General features: G+C 31.8%; 4 protein-coding genes across 4 annotated transcripts; all 4 read left to right on the top strand.

The window, feature by feature from the left end:
• The first annotated feature begins 3704 nt into the window (after positions 1 to 3704).
• On the top strand, positions 3705 to 8149 carry LOC117236785. The gene is made up of 9 exons (XM_033500040.1): positions 3705 to 3934; positions 4058 to 5216; positions 5302 to 5597; positions 5996 to 6143; positions 6210 to 6325; positions 6409 to 6724; positions 6808 to 7175; positions 7261 to 7636; positions 7747 to 8149. The coding sequence occupies exons 2-9, from the start codon at positions 4066 to 4068 to the stop codon at positions 7964 to 7966; spliced, it is 2991 nt and encodes a 996-aa protein (XP_033355931.1). The 5' UTR covers positions 3705 to 3934; positions 4058 to 4065; the 3' UTR covers positions 7967 to 8149.
• Positions 8150 to 9222: 1073 nt separating this feature from the next.
• On the top strand, positions 9223 to 10567 carry LOC117236896. Its single transcript, XM_033500287.1, has 3 exons — positions 9223 to 9887; positions 9985 to 10256; positions 10331 to 10567. The coding sequence occupies exons 1-3, from the start codon at positions 9738 to 9740 to the stop codon at positions 10443 to 10445; spliced, it is 537 nt and encodes a 178-aa protein (XP_033356178.1). The 5' UTR covers positions 9223 to 9737; the 3' UTR covers positions 10446 to 10567.
• Positions 10568 to 10675: 108 nt separating this feature from the next.
• On the top strand, positions 10676 to 12355 carry LOC117236895. The gene is made up of 2 exons (XM_033500286.1): positions 10676 to 11083; positions 11160 to 12355. The coding sequence occupies exons 1-2, from the start codon at positions 10820 to 10822 to the stop codon at positions 12081 to 12083; spliced, it is 1188 nt and encodes a 395-aa protein (XP_033356177.1). The 5' UTR covers positions 10676 to 10819; the 3' UTR covers positions 12084 to 12355.
• Positions 12356 to 15282: 2927 nt separating this feature from the next.
• On the top strand, positions 15283 to 16343 carry LOC117236850. The gene is made up of 2 exons (XM_033500183.1): positions 15283 to 15625; positions 15813 to 16343. The coding sequence occupies exons 1-2, from the start codon at positions 15356 to 15358 to the stop codon at positions 16122 to 16124; spliced, it is 582 nt and encodes a 193-aa protein (XP_033356074.1). The 5' UTR covers positions 15283 to 15355; the 3' UTR covers positions 16125 to 16343.
• The last annotated feature ends 671 nt before the right edge of the window (positions 16344 to 17014 follow it).

The following is a 17014-nucleotide window of genomic DNA, read 5'->3' as shown; positions in this document are numbered from 1 at the left end:
CCAGAGTAAAACATAAAGAAACAGATGATCAGCCAGTTGTTACATTCTTAACACGTTTCTATTACTCCTTGTTGAAAAGAAGCAGATCGTGTTCCAAGATTTTCGACACATGTCCATAAAAAATGAAACTTTCTCTCAAATGGAGATGGCAAAAGCAGAAGTAAAGAAGGGAAGATGAAATCTCATGTTTCGAGAGAACCGGTGCAAGCATAGACTTTTCGTCTACAGAGAGACCGCGCTTATCGGTGACGCGTGACGGCGCCGGTAATAAAAAGGGGCGGCCGTCGGCCTATCTTCGCTCATTCTTTCATCTTCCTCGTAGGTACTAGTCCCGTGGAAGTTAACCCCTAACCCTTGACGGGGTTAGTCGACATTGCGCTGCTGGTGGCACCGCTGTTCGCGAGAACCAGCTGTTCTCGAAGATCTACCTTTCAGAAACTTGAAAGGACGCCTTTCTCGATAAGCGGGACACCGGCGACGTTATAATGATAATTCATCGGTTAATAAGTATAGCTATGAATATGTCTAAAAAAAAACAAAGACATTTTTTTAATAAATAATCATAGAAGATAGAAAGTGAAGGATCGAACAGAAATGTCTGTAAAATAATAATTACTTCAACGTTGTAATATTCATGAATCTATATAAATTTTGCGTTCTATCTTAAAAAAAGGAAGAAAAGACTCCCAACGAAGCATCTGGAATTTGTCACTTATCCTTCGACCACCCAAATACGGTATCTTTGAACAAAGATTCTATCCACTGAATGATATTCCGTATAAGATGAAACGACAGGTTGCGCTAGAAATAAGGAGAATAAAATGACAGATAGCAGTCTAGAGAAAGCGACTGCTTAATAAATTTCGCTAATTTTCCGGTAGTAGCTTGTTGGTCTCGGATCAAAGACCGACAAATGAATCGCTCAGTAGATAGAAGAAAAAAAGGCGAGAAATAGGAAGAAAAAGCAAGGAAGAGCGTGCATCCGTAAACCGAAACATCTTGGGGTGAGGTCTTGCGTTATCCCACGGGCTATGAATCCGTCATCGCTAGCTACCAGAGGGAATACTGCGTATACGTGCAACGACTGCCAGGGCTTTTATAGTTTCCATGCAGTTTGATATAACCAAACGGTTTTTAAACCTTCAACAAGAACTGCGCTTTACTTTCAACCAGCCACTGGAACACAAAAAAGATGAAAGCTCCTGAATAGTGTAGATGAATGAACAATGATTGAATTTTTTGATACATAGTTCTTTCATTGGTTTTCAAGCCTTTCTTCATAATATTTCGACAAAAATGAAGATTAGTTCATACATTAAGTGGGACGAATAAGCTTACGTTAACGAATAAGAAATAACTATAATTATAAAATTCTCTCTTTGTGATCTTGAGATACTTAAAGAGAATAGAAGGAAATACTTTCCCAGGGGTTTTGTCAATTTTATGAAAAACAAAAAGAACATTTGTTATTTCGAGAGATAGGGAGAGGTTTCCGTTTCGGTGCAAAGCTCTCAAAAGAAGAGAAGCGTGTAGATCTAGTGTCTCGTACGACGGTGGCGTATACGACGAGCAGAAGTTCATATCCTGCGGTACCAGCCACACGAATATGGCTGCAATGACAGATTTACAGATTCCAGCCATCGGGCTGGTCGCTTCTTCGAGATTCTTAAAGCATACGTTCAGCGAGCGAGATGTGCCTTGGATGGTCCGAGTGCGCGTCAAATCGCACCTCGACTGTTTATGCTTTACGTCTGCAACCTTCGTCTCTGTCTACTTCTTAAATTTCTTCGTCGTCACCGCCCTTCTTTTGCTCCATGTGACTCGCGTTTTATTTAAGTATTGAAATCTTGAAAACTCGGTTTAACAGTTCTTGTACTTTTTCAAACCAATTTGTCAATTTTTTATATATATTACATTAAAACAGTGATTCTATTGTTCAAACCAATATTAAAGTTATAGTCTTAATTTACAAAAAAATGTATTTTTGAATTCAAAATCTAAAAGAAGAAATTCATTGCACGGTAACCGAAATTAAGCATCAAATACAGCATATAATTGACATTGAAAAAGTAACGAGCATCGTCGTTAGCTTGTGCTCGAGTCTTATTAGCAACAATAAAATCGGCCGCTTGTCGACTCATCCTTCTTAATTGCACGACGACAGGTGACTTGGAACAAATATGATTTAAAATTGGATTTCATCGTAAATTTAACTTCGTGCCAAAATGTTGCAAATGTTCCAAATTTTTCCTCCCTTTTTTCAACACACGCATTGCTTCCTAAACCGTATCCTTAATAAAAATGAATTTTATTGAAATATGCATGATAGGAAGAAAACAGGAAGAAAGACGGACATATCTGTTAGCGCCATGAAAACTGTCCAAGCAAGCGAAGTACCCGAAGACAGACACTGACCGTGAACTGCGAGACCTAAAAGAAGTTTACCTTATGTCGTAAATAGAGGGACGTCTTTCTTACGTACGAAGTTGACAGAACCACGTGCTCCACAAACTTTCGAAGAATCTCAATCTTTCGTTTAAGCTTTATGTTAAACTTCGTGAGCTTTCGTTATTTTATAGCTGAAATGTGTCTTCATCTATATATATATATATATGTGTGTGTGTGTGTGTGTATTCTATTTATAAAATTTTGTATAACAATTAATATGACATAAAATCATGATCAATTACACTAATGCTATTCAAATAAATGAATGAGTCAATGTTTTTACAGAATTCTCTCGGCACTATTCGATACTTGTTAATTCTGCGAAAAAACTACAGTAAAAGAGGAGTAGTACGCATAAGGTGAACCTCAAAAGATTTTCGCTGTAACATAGTCGGCAGGCATATCCTATCTCGCCGCTGGAATCCTCATATGTCTTTCATCGTGCCTTTCCAACACCTCGGAACCTCTCGGATCATTTTGCTCGGTCTCTCTTCCTCTTTTCTTCCGAGAGTCCATGTCTCAAGCCACGGCAATACGAGAAGGCAATCATATCCCATCCCACTGTCCCAGCTCGACCAAAATATCACTTCGACTACTTACTGAGTGGCCAAAACCAGGGCCGTGTTTGCGCGGTGTGTCGATCACCCCATTCAACTTCTATTCTGCGCTAATTACTCACTCGGCTGCATTGCGTGTTGCGATGACATCGAACGATTCTGACTTTTTCTTTGAGTTCTTATTTATAATGTGAAAGCGAATTTTCTCAGTCCTATTACATTTACTCTACAAATACCATACTATACTCATACTTCATCGAAACTTCCTGTCAATTTTATGCCTACGTAGATCGAAAGTTATTTATTTCAAAAATACTACAAATAGATTGTTGCTTTTATTTGAGATATTTGAAAGTATATTTAGCCTATATCATTTTATAATACAACAATATGTCAATTACCTTTTAATGATTTATTATTCTGTCCATTTTCCTTTTTGCTCAAATTAATGTATTTGTATAATTTTTAATTCAAATAAGAGAACCAATCACATACTATTTTTTTTAACGTTTTAGTTATTACATCTAAAATTTTTTACATTCACAAATTACACACTATTGTGTAAAATGTATGATAATAAGATAATAATAAAATATTAACAATATTGGGGCAAAGTTAATTAAATCTCAAATTAGTTTAGTCAGATTTAGTAAATCCTAATTGTAGACATATAATGGCGCCACATGACATGGTTGAAGGATGTATTACCATTCGTTGGTTAGATATAATTGTTGTGTATATCGTGCTTCTATTCAAAGTTTTGTGCATACTTTGTGTATAGATTCGCGGTTGTAAGAAAAATTGTAATACGCTTATGACGGTTATCAATAGCTTGTTCAAAATGAATATAAAATAAAAATATAATACTGGCATAAAGAAATAAAAACATTCAAGAAGCGTTTCATCACTTAACCTTACTTTTTTAAAACGTGAGTATCAATTGTTTAACCTATATGATATATTACTTTTAGTATATACATTTTTATTAACTACTTCCAACTGTCCATATTTGTTATTTTTTGTTTTGAGTATTACAATGTATTCTTTTTTAGGTTTAACAATGGATTCTCCAGGATCCCAAGCTTTGGAAGTAGCTAAAAATATGAAAGATCTAGCAGTGTTTAAAAAACCATTAGGTGTAGCAAAAAAATATAAGAAACCACAACCAAAAATTTTAGATGAAGATACATATATAAAAAAAATGGGGGAAATTATTCAGAGGGACTTTTTTCCACATTTAGATAAACTTCAAGCACAAAATCAATATTTAGATGCATTAGAACAAAACGATGTAAAGAGGATGAGAGAATTGTATGAAAAATATAGTTCAGGAAGACCAACAACTGAAAGGCCTGCTAGTCCAGCCACATTTGAAACACCTATGAACAAAATTGAGTCTGAAGATGAGCAGTTTAAATCTACAAAAGTACCAAAAGATATACCTGCTAATACAGATACAAAAGAAAAAGACAAAACAGAACCTACAACAGGATTAGATGCATATTTAAGTATACACACAAGTGAAGACAATGCAAGTTTCGAAGAGATGATGATTGAGGCTGAAAAAAAATTAAGGTTGAAATATGCATGGCTTTATGAAGCTGAAGAGAATTGTAAAGCACTAACAAATGCCAAATCTTCAGGTACATTGGCTATTGAAGGTAGTAATGGCAAGCCTAATCAGTTAGATAGTTGGAATTATCAAAATAAAAATTATATTATGTATGTTCCTGACGGAGTTGAATTAACTCCTGATGAAAGGATAGATTTAGCCAAGAAAAAGCAACTGGTAATACATGAAAATACAAGACTTCGAACTAACCCTTTCAATGAACAACAAAATAAAGAAACTATTAATGAATTAGCAAAAAATCAATCAAAAGCCAATGATGGAAAAATTGGAGTTGATGGCAAAGAAATTGTGAGGAATCCAACACCCAGAGTAAACGGATTTAGCTTTGTAGCAACTCCAAGTCCAAGACCTGGAGAATGTGAAAGTCCTTTAATGACATGGGGTCAAATAGAAGGTACACCATTTAGATTAGATGGGGGAGATACACCTTTATTGAGAACAAGTCAAGGACCATCATTTAGAATGGCAGAACCTCCAAAAAGAGAGCAGCTTGCATTGCAACTAGCAGAGAAAGCTGGTGAAAGGCATAGAGATAGAAAAAACAAAGCTTTAGAAGCAGCCAGAAAATCGTTAGCAACGTAAATATTTTTGTACCATTTGCATAGTTGTTTATAACATCTATATAAAATATCTCTTTTTTTATTTCATCTTTTCTTTGTGTAGCCCATCACCAAGGTCAACAATAGATCGTTTGAGTACTATGTCTCCAGCAGCTAGAAGATTAGCTACCCAAAAACTTCGATTTGCAAGTACACCATCTCCACGAAGAGCATTATCCTCAAGGACACCATCGATAGGTATCAGAACACCCAGCACTCCACGAATAAATACAGTTTCAAAACCTGAAAATCACCTTGAACTAAAAAACAATAGTATGCGATGTCAAGGTCCTGTTCTTACCGATAATTTACTTAATCTGCCTCTTCAAAGGCAAAGGGCAGCTGATTTCTTTAATAAGTGAGATATAAGAAGGTGTACTATATTGTATATAGCTGTATAAATAAATAATATATAAATATATTATTTTATAATATATATATATATTATAAATATAATATTATGTTATAATATATATATATTATATTATTACATGATTAATTATAAAATGTTCATTTATAAGTATTCATTGTCTAAATTACAAAATTTATATTTTACAATAAAATATTCATCAAAAAATAACATGTCATTGATACCAAAAAGAACTAAAATCATGAAAGTACATGTTTATTTTTCTTTTTCTCACGCCGTGTATATAAACGATAACATGGAAATAATGCGGAAGTACCGAATCATCGAATTATCACGTCCAACATTCAATTCATTAAACATATTTTATTGTAATGTAAATTATAACCAGTACAGGCATATATTCATTTATGTTTACATCAAAACTTAAACAAGTTGTTTACTATGTACAAAAGAAATTTAACTCCACATTTAAAAATACAGGAAGTTTTTAGGATATTTTTAAAAATAACAGGAACTACAATATGCTATCGAATTGCGTAAAGTATCTTTGAATTCAGATTTTTTTCGTATATATAAAGTCTTCACAATTAAGAATGAGACAGAACGGAAGTCATTAATATGAAGTCTTCAGTGTTGAGCGCTCTTTTCGTCCTAACAATGGCGTGCTTGATACTTCAGGCTCAAAGCCAAGGATGTACATGCGGAGGTTTAGGAGAAGGTATTCAATTATAAAAATTAATGCTTATGGTGTAATTTAATTTCTTTTATTTAAAATTATTCATTAAATTCTATCACTTTTAGGTTCAAATCCTTGTACTCAAAGCGAAGTCGTTGTGAAAGCTACAAAATTACCAAAACCTACACATTTTGTGCCAGCAGAAGAAATCAAGGATGCTGCAACTGTAAAGAATATCCAAACAGGTTGTTCCAACTCAGAAAGTGAGAGCAACTCCAGTCCTTGTAACAGTAATGGTAACACCTGTGGATGTGACAAAAATCCAAATACACAAAGTGAAAGCATTGGATGTAATGACAGCAGTTGTAGTTGTAATAAGCAAAATATAGAAACTTTGGATGTTGAGGATTCTGTGAATTCCAATGGCAATGTTGCACCAAGGTATATTTATCTTCATTTTTTAAATAGATAATATAATAACCAGAAAGTATATAAGAATTTCCATCTTAAATTTTTATTTGTAGGTTTCCTCCAATTGGTGATTTGTGTTATCCTCTTCCAATAGAACCTAATAGTGGAAAAATAATAGAAAAAACTAAAGTTACACCAGCTTATCCTGGCAAACTTGTATGTTGTCCTTCATCGGTTCCACATGAAATTTGTATAAATACAGCTACTGGAGAAACTAAAAGTAAAACACTTAGTTCCTCTGATGCTACATCCGAAACTATTTCACATGGAAGCATAAATTTTGACACACTTAGTGGATTAAATTCTGCAATATATAATTTACCCTTAGTTTATGCTCACTTAAATAATGAAAATAGACAAAAGCAATATTCAAAAATGAGTATGAGTAGCAGTTCCTCAGATTGTTTTGATGATGCTACAGGTTTAATAACTATTAAATATATTATTGTTATTTATAATTAGTTCAATATGAAAATACTAAACAGACCTATATATATATCTTTTAGGTGAAACTCAACATAATTCAGCTCCAGCAATACCAGCAGATGCAGTTTCTCTTACTCTTGCATATAAAAATCTTCGTGCACCAAATGTAATTTACAGGCAAGGGAAACAATTTGTTCCAGAAGATAAATTATCCTTTGGTCACCGTACAGTACCAGTTGATGTAAAAAGTGAAAGCCAAATTCCTGATATTGCAGAAGAAAAACTGGTAACAGTAAATAAACCTATTGTAGAATTAAAAATAGCACCTCAAAAAACTGTTGTTATTGGTACTTATGACGAGCAAGAAGAAGCAAAACTTGCAGAGCTTGAAGCAGTTGAACGTGAAAGTATAACGCAGGAAGAAACTTCTGATCAAGAAAGTCTTATTACCTACAAGTAAGCTTGATGATTTAAGAAATTATTAACATATACAGGAAAGATATACTATTTATTGTTCATACAAATCGTATATAGTAACTATTTACTATATTATTAACTATTTACAGAGATTTGGGTTATGCACCAATAGATGCAACTTATACAAATACAAAACCTGTGAGTTACAGTCAAGGAATAAGTAGTGGAAAAATTGATGATAGTGAAGAGGAGGCATGTGGACCTTTAGGACCATCAATACCAGGCTATATTCCAGGAAAAATTATAGTTCAAGAAAAGTTTATTGATGATAGTTTTAGCAATTCAGAATCTAGGTCATGTCCAACATAATTTATTAAGTAATGATAATACATGTATATTCAATTCTTTCAGTTTTAAATTCTGCTGAAGCTGTGTATTCTTTCCATAAAAGAAGGTAGCAATTTGCACTAGTAAACCGGAAGGATTGAATATTGAGCAAAACAAAAACATTGTAATTTAAGTATTTAATAATAACAAATTTTGTAATATTAATGTGTTTTTATTCTCTTTTATACTGTTTTTAATAATATATATTGTAAAATTCGTTAAATGAAAGTAACTTGTTAAAAATACGTATTATATAACTGTGTAAAATTTTGAAATAAACAATGAACATTAAAATAAAATAGAAATTTCTAACGTATTATACATATATACAATACGTTTTTATATACAATATGTTTACATTAACTATCAACAATAAGTTTATGTGGGCATAAAGTAAAATTAATAACCTCTACTAATGTTCTAATAAATTAATCGTTTGTTAATTAGTTTGGATTAGCATTTAAAAATTATTATATTTTACTACCTCCTCCAATTTTCTTAAGAACTAAACAGAGTACGTTAGAAATTTGAATTGGATAACCTATCAATTATAGCATAAAAATTAATAAATAAAAATAATTAATAAAAATAATTAATCATAGCAACATATTTAAATAAAATATGTATATATGGGTTTATTTATAAAAATAATATGTATGTATGTATAATATGTATAATGTATATATAGGTCTTACTTACAAAAATAGTTATATTTTCGAATACTATTTGAAATACTACCTAAGCACAAGACTATTTGTAAATATATAGTTACGTTATCGATAAATTACAATAATCTGTTAAATTACACATTGTCTTCAACTAATAGTTCGAGGAAGAAAAAAATAAGAATTAGTAATGACTGCCATGCGTGCTGTCTACTAAGATTTACAATGTTTCTTCGACTTTCGTGGTTTAAGCCTAAGCGAACCTATCAACACTTCGTGAAACATTCTCTAAAGCTGGGAAGGGAAATCTTTTGGTACGAGCACCATATGGTCGAGCATGATGATTCTTTCGAAGGAAATATTATAATATATGGATACATTTGTACATATTTACACACAACGTATTGCTATTTAAAGCATTAACACAATTTTTTTTAATGACATTTTCTTTTAATTTTATTTATACATTCCCACATTTATGTTTACCACAATTAATAGAATTAAATTATAATGTAATTAAATTAATGTAATTGTAAGTTAAATCATGATTAATTACATTAATCAAATGCAATTGGTGTGGAATTTACTACAATATAATTATAATAATACACCAACATTTACAAAATAAAAAAAGATATACAGAGGTTGTGATATTCACTATTCAAGGTTTTTCAGAAACGATAGAACATTTATAATCTTTTTAATTTACAAATAATACACCTTGATAATAGCGTGCTATACTTTTGCATATTGATTGATATAAAGCAGTAATATTTAAAATTCTTAGGGAACGGTACGTGTGTTTCATTCACGGTTTCATAAACATGTTCGCAGCTTATAGCTTCCGCAAGTACAGAATTGTTTACTGCCTCTTATTGAAGCACGTGCGAAGGTTGCGAAAATTTAAAGTAAAATGCAAAAATTTGTTCGTTATGAAGAACACGTACTTAGAAATCGCGTAACATAATACGTATAATCGTTAATCTGATCATAAACCGGAAAAGGAATTGTTTTTAATGAACATATGTATATTAAGAACGCGAGATCGTGGCTACAATTTAATTGTATTAAAAATTTAGGATATCATCATGTATTCAGGAATGATAATCTGGATTTCCACCGTTGCTTATTTATTTTGCAGTTTGAAAAGCTGCTATAGTCTGGATTGCAATGGCGCTAAAATAGTGACTTATGGTGAGCCTTGCGTTACGGCTCGCCGACTCCCTTTTCAGATTCAGGTGCAATTAATTAATTAATTAATAGAAATTTATTTTGTAATTTCAGCAAAGAATATCTCTCCTATCATCTTGCAATAAATAATAAAAATAATTTCAGGGACCTAAACCGTGTTCCAAAGAGGAAAAGGCACCTGTGTCGTTGAATTTTAAAGTAGTTACCGATACGTATACTCAACCTCGTCATATTGAATATCCAATTTCAGTCGACATGCCGACTACTACCTCATCACCATCAGGAAAGCTTAGCATGGAAGATACTTTACGTGGAGAAGTTTATGCGTACAATACTTACGTTCCGCCCGCTGTTAATCCTTCACTACCTTCAAAGAATTATAACTTTCAAGTTGAAAATCCAATTACAACAAACGAGTGAGTATCCTAATCGTAATTTCATCCTGACCGTTCAAATTTTTTCAAATATAACGTGAGATAAACTTTTTCAGCGTTACATCTGACGATGAATGCGAAACCAAAGTTAAACGACTGAAAGGACTTCAATCCCGAATTGACCGAATACTCGTTCCTGCGTGTGAAGTTTCATCGTTATCATGTTCATAAATTTTGATACCATGAAATTAATATAAAACAGATAAAGTAATGTAATAAAATACAATAACAACACTAAGGTATAAAAGCGTTAAAATAAATTTGATATGATAAATTATGTTTTTCCTTATCCATTTCACTTGACATTTGTCGTGAAATGCGCGTAAGTAATCACTGAAGAACTAAATACGTGCTTTTTTTTTATTTCTTGAGTATATATGTATACGTAAGGTTACACTTTCATCAATGATATCTCATTTAATCATCTTAACTTTTGAAACTGCGCACCGTGTGCGTGCGATTTACTAAAATAAGATATCAATCGTCTGAATATATGAAGCCGCCTTCATTAGCCAAAATCAGTGAGTGCATTCTTGGTTGGAAGAATGAAGTACAAGTGCTCGCGTGTCTTCTTGTCGTACGTGGTATTATGTACCGCGACATTTAGTGCTGCTAGTGAAAATCAAACTGTCATAACAACAGCAATTAAGAACAGAATACGTAATCCTTTATCTGAATTACTCCAGGATGACTTACCTATTGTCTTACAATCTTTGCAATTATATACAACGTCAGCAGAAAAGGAAATTTTTAATGGAGAGGATAGAGATAACGGAAAGATAAAAAATGAAGTGGAAGAAGATAATCTGGTGACTTTTTATTTCGTATTTTTCATTTTGTACCGTTATTTTGTTTCATTTATCAATAAAAATTAAACATTTTTAGAAGCTTATAGATAACTCAAAGAAGTTGTCAAAGCGTGAAGTAACTGATTCATTGACTTGGGAGTTTTCTAAAGCTAAATTCGAGCATTCAGAATCTTCTCCACAGGATCCATTAGAAAGTAATTCCTGTGAGACAGAGGCTGCAAGCCATGGTCACAGACATAAAGTTGGAATTATTGTTCATGAATATTTTTGTGAACTGAACAAGTTCTTTCATTACGTTGTAGACGCTGGGCAAAGTTTAAAGCCTGAATCTCCGTTGGTTCACTTACTGAACATAACTGAAGATGCAATTTTATTTACTGAACTTGAAGATCTACCTGAGTTAATAGAAATCGGAGTAACGCGCCTTGAAGCAATTTTAAAACATCCTGAGAAATTAGAAACGCTATTGAATATTATAAGAAAATCTTTCCGTATCGTTACTCCTATTTTGAAAAGCGTAATTAGGTTGAAAGGTTGCACTGTAAAGTTTATCACTCATATTCAAGATCTTTTTAATTATTTTAAACTTGATTATGAATATATTGTTGGTATTTTAAAAGAATTTGAGAACAAAGTTTTTACCTTCATCAATACCGCATTAAGTTTCATTTATGGATGCATATTAAATCCTATAGAAGAAACAGCAAATTTATTTTCTAAGGCAATCGTGTGGCTGGAAACGACAATCGGTTATTTGATAAATTACGTTCAACAAAAATTCTATCGGCATTTATCACTTTTGGAAGAAGCTATCGATATTTTACAAGCATTTTATAACGGATATACTGCTTCTGGTTTTTCGGAAACTTTAAATATAGCGTTACAAGTTCTGGGATTGTGTAAAAATCCTACAACAAGTGGAGAGAATTTGCCGATTGCTGCTTCTTCTCAAATGTCACAAAGCAGTATTTCAGGATTACTTTCGGATGAAAAGAATTAATATTCATCATTTTTTATATCAGTAATTACAATTCGTTTATCGATTTCTATATGTAATTTATAATTGAGAATTGTAACATCCTGTCGAATTCTAATCTCTGCTACAAATTTAATATCCACTTACTTGCATTTTTATTATTATTTATTATAACTTAGTATATTATAATGATTCATAATGACGATCAAAATATGTCTCTTTTAGGATCTACATTCCTTTCGTTAATTAGAATAATTTTCGAATTCTTATCTTCATCGCAATTAACTTTTTCTCACGACTGTTTAAATTTTAATAATTTATTATACTCACTATATGTAGCTACTGCATATATATATATTAAAATTGTTTATTAGCATAAGTGCTGAAATAAAGATATTACGTATTAAAAATATCCTTATTCGAATCACATTCTTTACCGCTATTGCGCATAATTTTGTTTATACTAAAGAACATTCGAGTTTCCAAGAGTCGACAAAAATTCCATATTGATGAGATATTCCTTATTTTGTACTCGATCCTTGAACGATTATTTCTATTTCTGTAAATCTAACCATATAAACAGAAAAACAGATACGTAAAGGCAAGAAAAATAATAGTTTTACCACTAGCGAAATAAAACTCAAGTAATTTAAAGAGTAACTCTGCGAACACATTTTATAGAAATATATTTACTTATATTGCATCAGTTGATTTCAATTACGATGTAAAATATGATGACTACCTAATATGTTTATCGCTAGGATGTACCATTAACTTGGCAAAGTATACAAAAATAACATTTTAAAAAGATCCAGGAAATGGAAATACGTTGATTACACAATTTCCGCAGAACGTAGATAAAGCGTTGTGAAAAACGCAAATCATGACGTAGCATGGAATAATTGCTTGATTTCATCAAAAGTGGTCGAAGAGCGGTTCATTTTGTTTCAGTAGAGCGAAGAAGAGCAACGTGTGCAAGTCGTGTCGCTTAGCTGGCGATAAAGAAATTGAGAATAACTTAGAAGTATAGAGGCTTAAGTGGTTATTAGCGTGATCTTTGATCTTAATTCGTTTTATCATAGTAACACACCTCGCACGAAGCTTTCAAAGCAGTTTACTACCGTCTCTCTAACAGAAACTGTCACATTCTTTTGAGCAACAGTCCTGACAGAAAAGAACAACGATCGATTACAATATGGCTCGATACCTCCTCTTATTCGCTTTTCTGTTTGTCTGCCTAGTTTATGTGTTACAGGTAGGTAAAATATTTTCTTCAAAAATTAAATTGAATGTAATTAAATTTGGTTAATTGTTCGTAACTGAGGATTCTTATAATTCTTTCCGGAAATTTATATTAATGCCTAGGCTACTCCAATACCCGAAGATACACCACAATCAAATCCACAAGTTCAAAGTGCTCTTGACGATCTAACGAACAAAGCGAAGAAGATATTCGATGATGCAAAAGGGGCATTTGAAAATGCGGATTTTAATGGCGCCTTAGAGAAGGCGAAATCAGCTATTGGGCAGGCTACTGACAATTTTCGGAAAGAGATAGAGAAACTTACAAATAATAAGCGTAAATAATCGTTCGATCAATTGTTCATAACTAAAGTTGTCTACTATGGATTTATAAATCAGTACAATTACCTTTTTTAATAAAAAGGGCCAACAATTTTCTAGCGTTTCTTTATTAATATTGTATTTTCGTTCGCAAATAACAGATTGCATCATTCTTGTTAGATTTCTAATATGTATAAGTACTTATGTATATGTCTTTTGAAAACAGTGTTAATTTTAACACAAGTATTAAGATAAAAAATAGTATTTACACAACTAATAGATAAATAACGCGTGCTTTAATGAATCCATGATTTTCCATGATATAATTATGTATCATTGAACACAAATTTTGAAAATAAAATGTGAAGATAAGCACTTTCCTTGCATTCTCTCATCCTTTAAAAATGTCATTGTTAAAAAGTTATTAATGCTTAAAATTATATAAATAAAATATATAACTTCGAACGTCCTATATGTAGAAAGAATTATATCAACACCATGAAATATCGTTACATAAACTTTTCCTATCTTCATAATACCACCGATAAAGTCATGCATCTCATCAGTTCGTAATACATTGAAACATAAAATATATATAAATTATATATTTAAATAAACGTGATAATCTACATTTATTATCAGTTATTATCAATTGATATGTACATCATCGTGTAAATTTTGATACAGAATAAATATCAAACGAAGTGTAGAATAAAAATCGGGTGAAAGTGTATGAATGTATTGCAAATAATAGAATCAAAATGGTCATGGGTCAAGGCTTCTATTGACCGACAGTACACATATAGATAACCAGCTGTTCCATATGGACTTTGAAGGAATGATTCCGTAGCATCGATAGTACACATGCAACAGAAGAATCAACAAGTGCATCAATAGAAATTTTTCCACAAGACCTTGTCCTCTTGACGTAACTTCCTATAAATGCATCTAATACATATTTAACAGCAAATTTCAAAGATCAAAAATGTGATTAAGTAACTGCTTGGTAGAGGAGTTACTCTTTCTTGAAATATTTTTGAATATCAAATTTCTCAACATAATATTTATGTTCGTGATAATAATGGTTGGAAGAAGATGTAATAGCTAACATAAATGTAAATTTGGTAGTTTTGATATTTTTGTGAATTTCAATCCTATTTAATTGCTAAGATAATGTAATTTCTCCGCAGAGAGAAATGCAATGCCTTGAAACTTCGTTTTTATCTTGAACTTTAACTCGAGAATATCAATATAAAATCGATCATCGGAGAGAGAAAGAAAAAATATATAATCACTTATCATAACTTAACGAATATATCGCAGTATTTACTTAACCATGTTATTATTTGATGAAGAAAAAACAAAATTAAATTAAATTATCCATCCCAATCTTACGCACTAATGCTATAAAATATTTATTCATAAACGTGTATAAACCTATTTTCAGATAATATCTTTAGTAAATATTAAGTTGTAATCAAATTCTTCTCATTATTATCTTTTGAATAAATCATTGAAAAACTGAATGAAATTAATGGTTATCGAGAAAAATTCTCAAGACTTTCTTCTGAAAGCGTCTAAAGAGGAATGCTAAAATCACAATTCATCATCGTCTTAATGAGATAATTGGCTTGCCCTCGTGCACCCTTGATAAGAATCGCCTATAAAAGCAGTAGCTGATGTAGCCAGCACATCAGTTACTTTCTAGTTGATTTACAGTGAATCCAAGGAAAATGAAAACCATTTTCACGATCATCTTAGCTGTTGCACTGGTCTCGGAAGCTAAAGTTGCTCCGTCCAGTACTACCAATTCTCAGGGATCTCCTGAAGTTCAATTGACCGAACTCATCAACCAGGCTCAAACGAACATCAACAATTTAGCCAAACAAATTCAGGAACAATGGAATATCCCCGATCAAGAGACTATGGTAAAAACTGTCAAGGAACAGAGCACCAACTTCATTACCAATATCCAAAATTACATGAAAAACATTACTGAAGAGGTAATAATGAACTATTTAGTTAACTGAACTTGATTTAATATGTTTAGAAACTTAGTTTCTATGAAACAATATTTTTTAATTGTATCGTTTTGAGAAAGACAAGGCTATAAAAAAAGTAAATAAAATTTGTGGATTAGGCTTAAAAAAATGTATAATAAGAATTCAAATATTGTTTACGTTTATTTAGGTCAAGACTAAGACCCCTGAATTGGAAAGACTATGGGACGGCGTTAAGGTCAAGCTTAACAAGGTCGTCGAAGATATTAACAGTGGAATTCCGAACGCTCAGCAACAAGTCAATGAATTGCAAACTAAATTCCAAGAAGGAGTTCAAACCGTACTCAAGGAATCCGACAAAGCCGCTAAATCTCTGAGCCAACATTCTGGAAAAATCCAGGAAGATCTTGCGAAATTCACGAAACAGGCCGTTGATATTGCCGTAGAAGCAACGCAAAATCTAAACAATCAACTTCAGGCCGCCGCAGCTCAGAAAAGCTGAACAGTCAAATTTCCTCAGGCTTGAAAATGTATTAACTACATGGAGAAAGAGAAGAAGTTCAACAAAATTTTTCAATAACTAACTCTATGAAAAATATATTTTCTTACAATTTCGTTACAGATAGGTTTATTTTTATTCATTCTTAATTATTTTGTATTATATTGTAAGTTAAATACAGGCAAGCTAATAAGTTAAATTAATTAAAATTTCGTCATTCTTTCATTGTACCGTATCATCAATTAATATTTTGACGAGTATAATATATATATATATATATATGTATGTATGTATGAATGTAGGAAGAACAAAAATGTATGTATCGTTCAACCAACTTTTGAAAGGATACGACGATCGATTGTGACATAATAATTGTGCTTACAGAAGAAATTGCTTAATCACTTGAAATAATGCATTGCTTAATATTAAACATATAAACCATTTATTTAACGTCAGCAAATACCATCCGATGAAAAATATATGGATAAGAGAAATAAATTCATCAAGAGACTGGCATATATTAAATAACTGTAAGAACGTTAACTAAGTAAATTGCATTGAGAATACAATCTCATTCACTTTTTGTTCATCAACATTTTTAGTAATATTGATCTTTGATACTATTTTTGTACATATAATTACACATATAATTGATTTGGAAAGAATGAAAACGTCCTTATTACTTCCTTTTGCAATATTTTTGGTAAGTAACACTATACCTTGATTATAAATTGTTCAGAGGTGTATATCATTATTGAATTGTCCACCAGATGATAATGATGGGTACAGAAAAAATATTTGCGAGAGAACAAAGTGTCTCATCAGAACTTTCAAATGCCTTATCGAGCCGTTCAACTGACCGTACTGATAGAGAGAAAAAGATAAATAAGGGA

The sequence above is a fragment of the Bombus vosnesenskii genome, unplaced genomic scaffold, assembly GCF_011952255.1.
Source record: "Bombus vosnesenskii isolate JDL3184/JDL3185 unplaced genomic scaffold, Bvos_JDL3184-5_v1.1 scf7180000013352, whole genome shotgun sequence".
Lineage (NCBI taxonomy): Eukaryota > Metazoa > Arthropoda > Insecta > Hymenoptera > Apidae > Bombus > Bombus vosnesenskii.
Note: the sequence above shows the minus strand (reverse complement) of the source record. Positions and strands in the feature narration are given on the sequence as shown.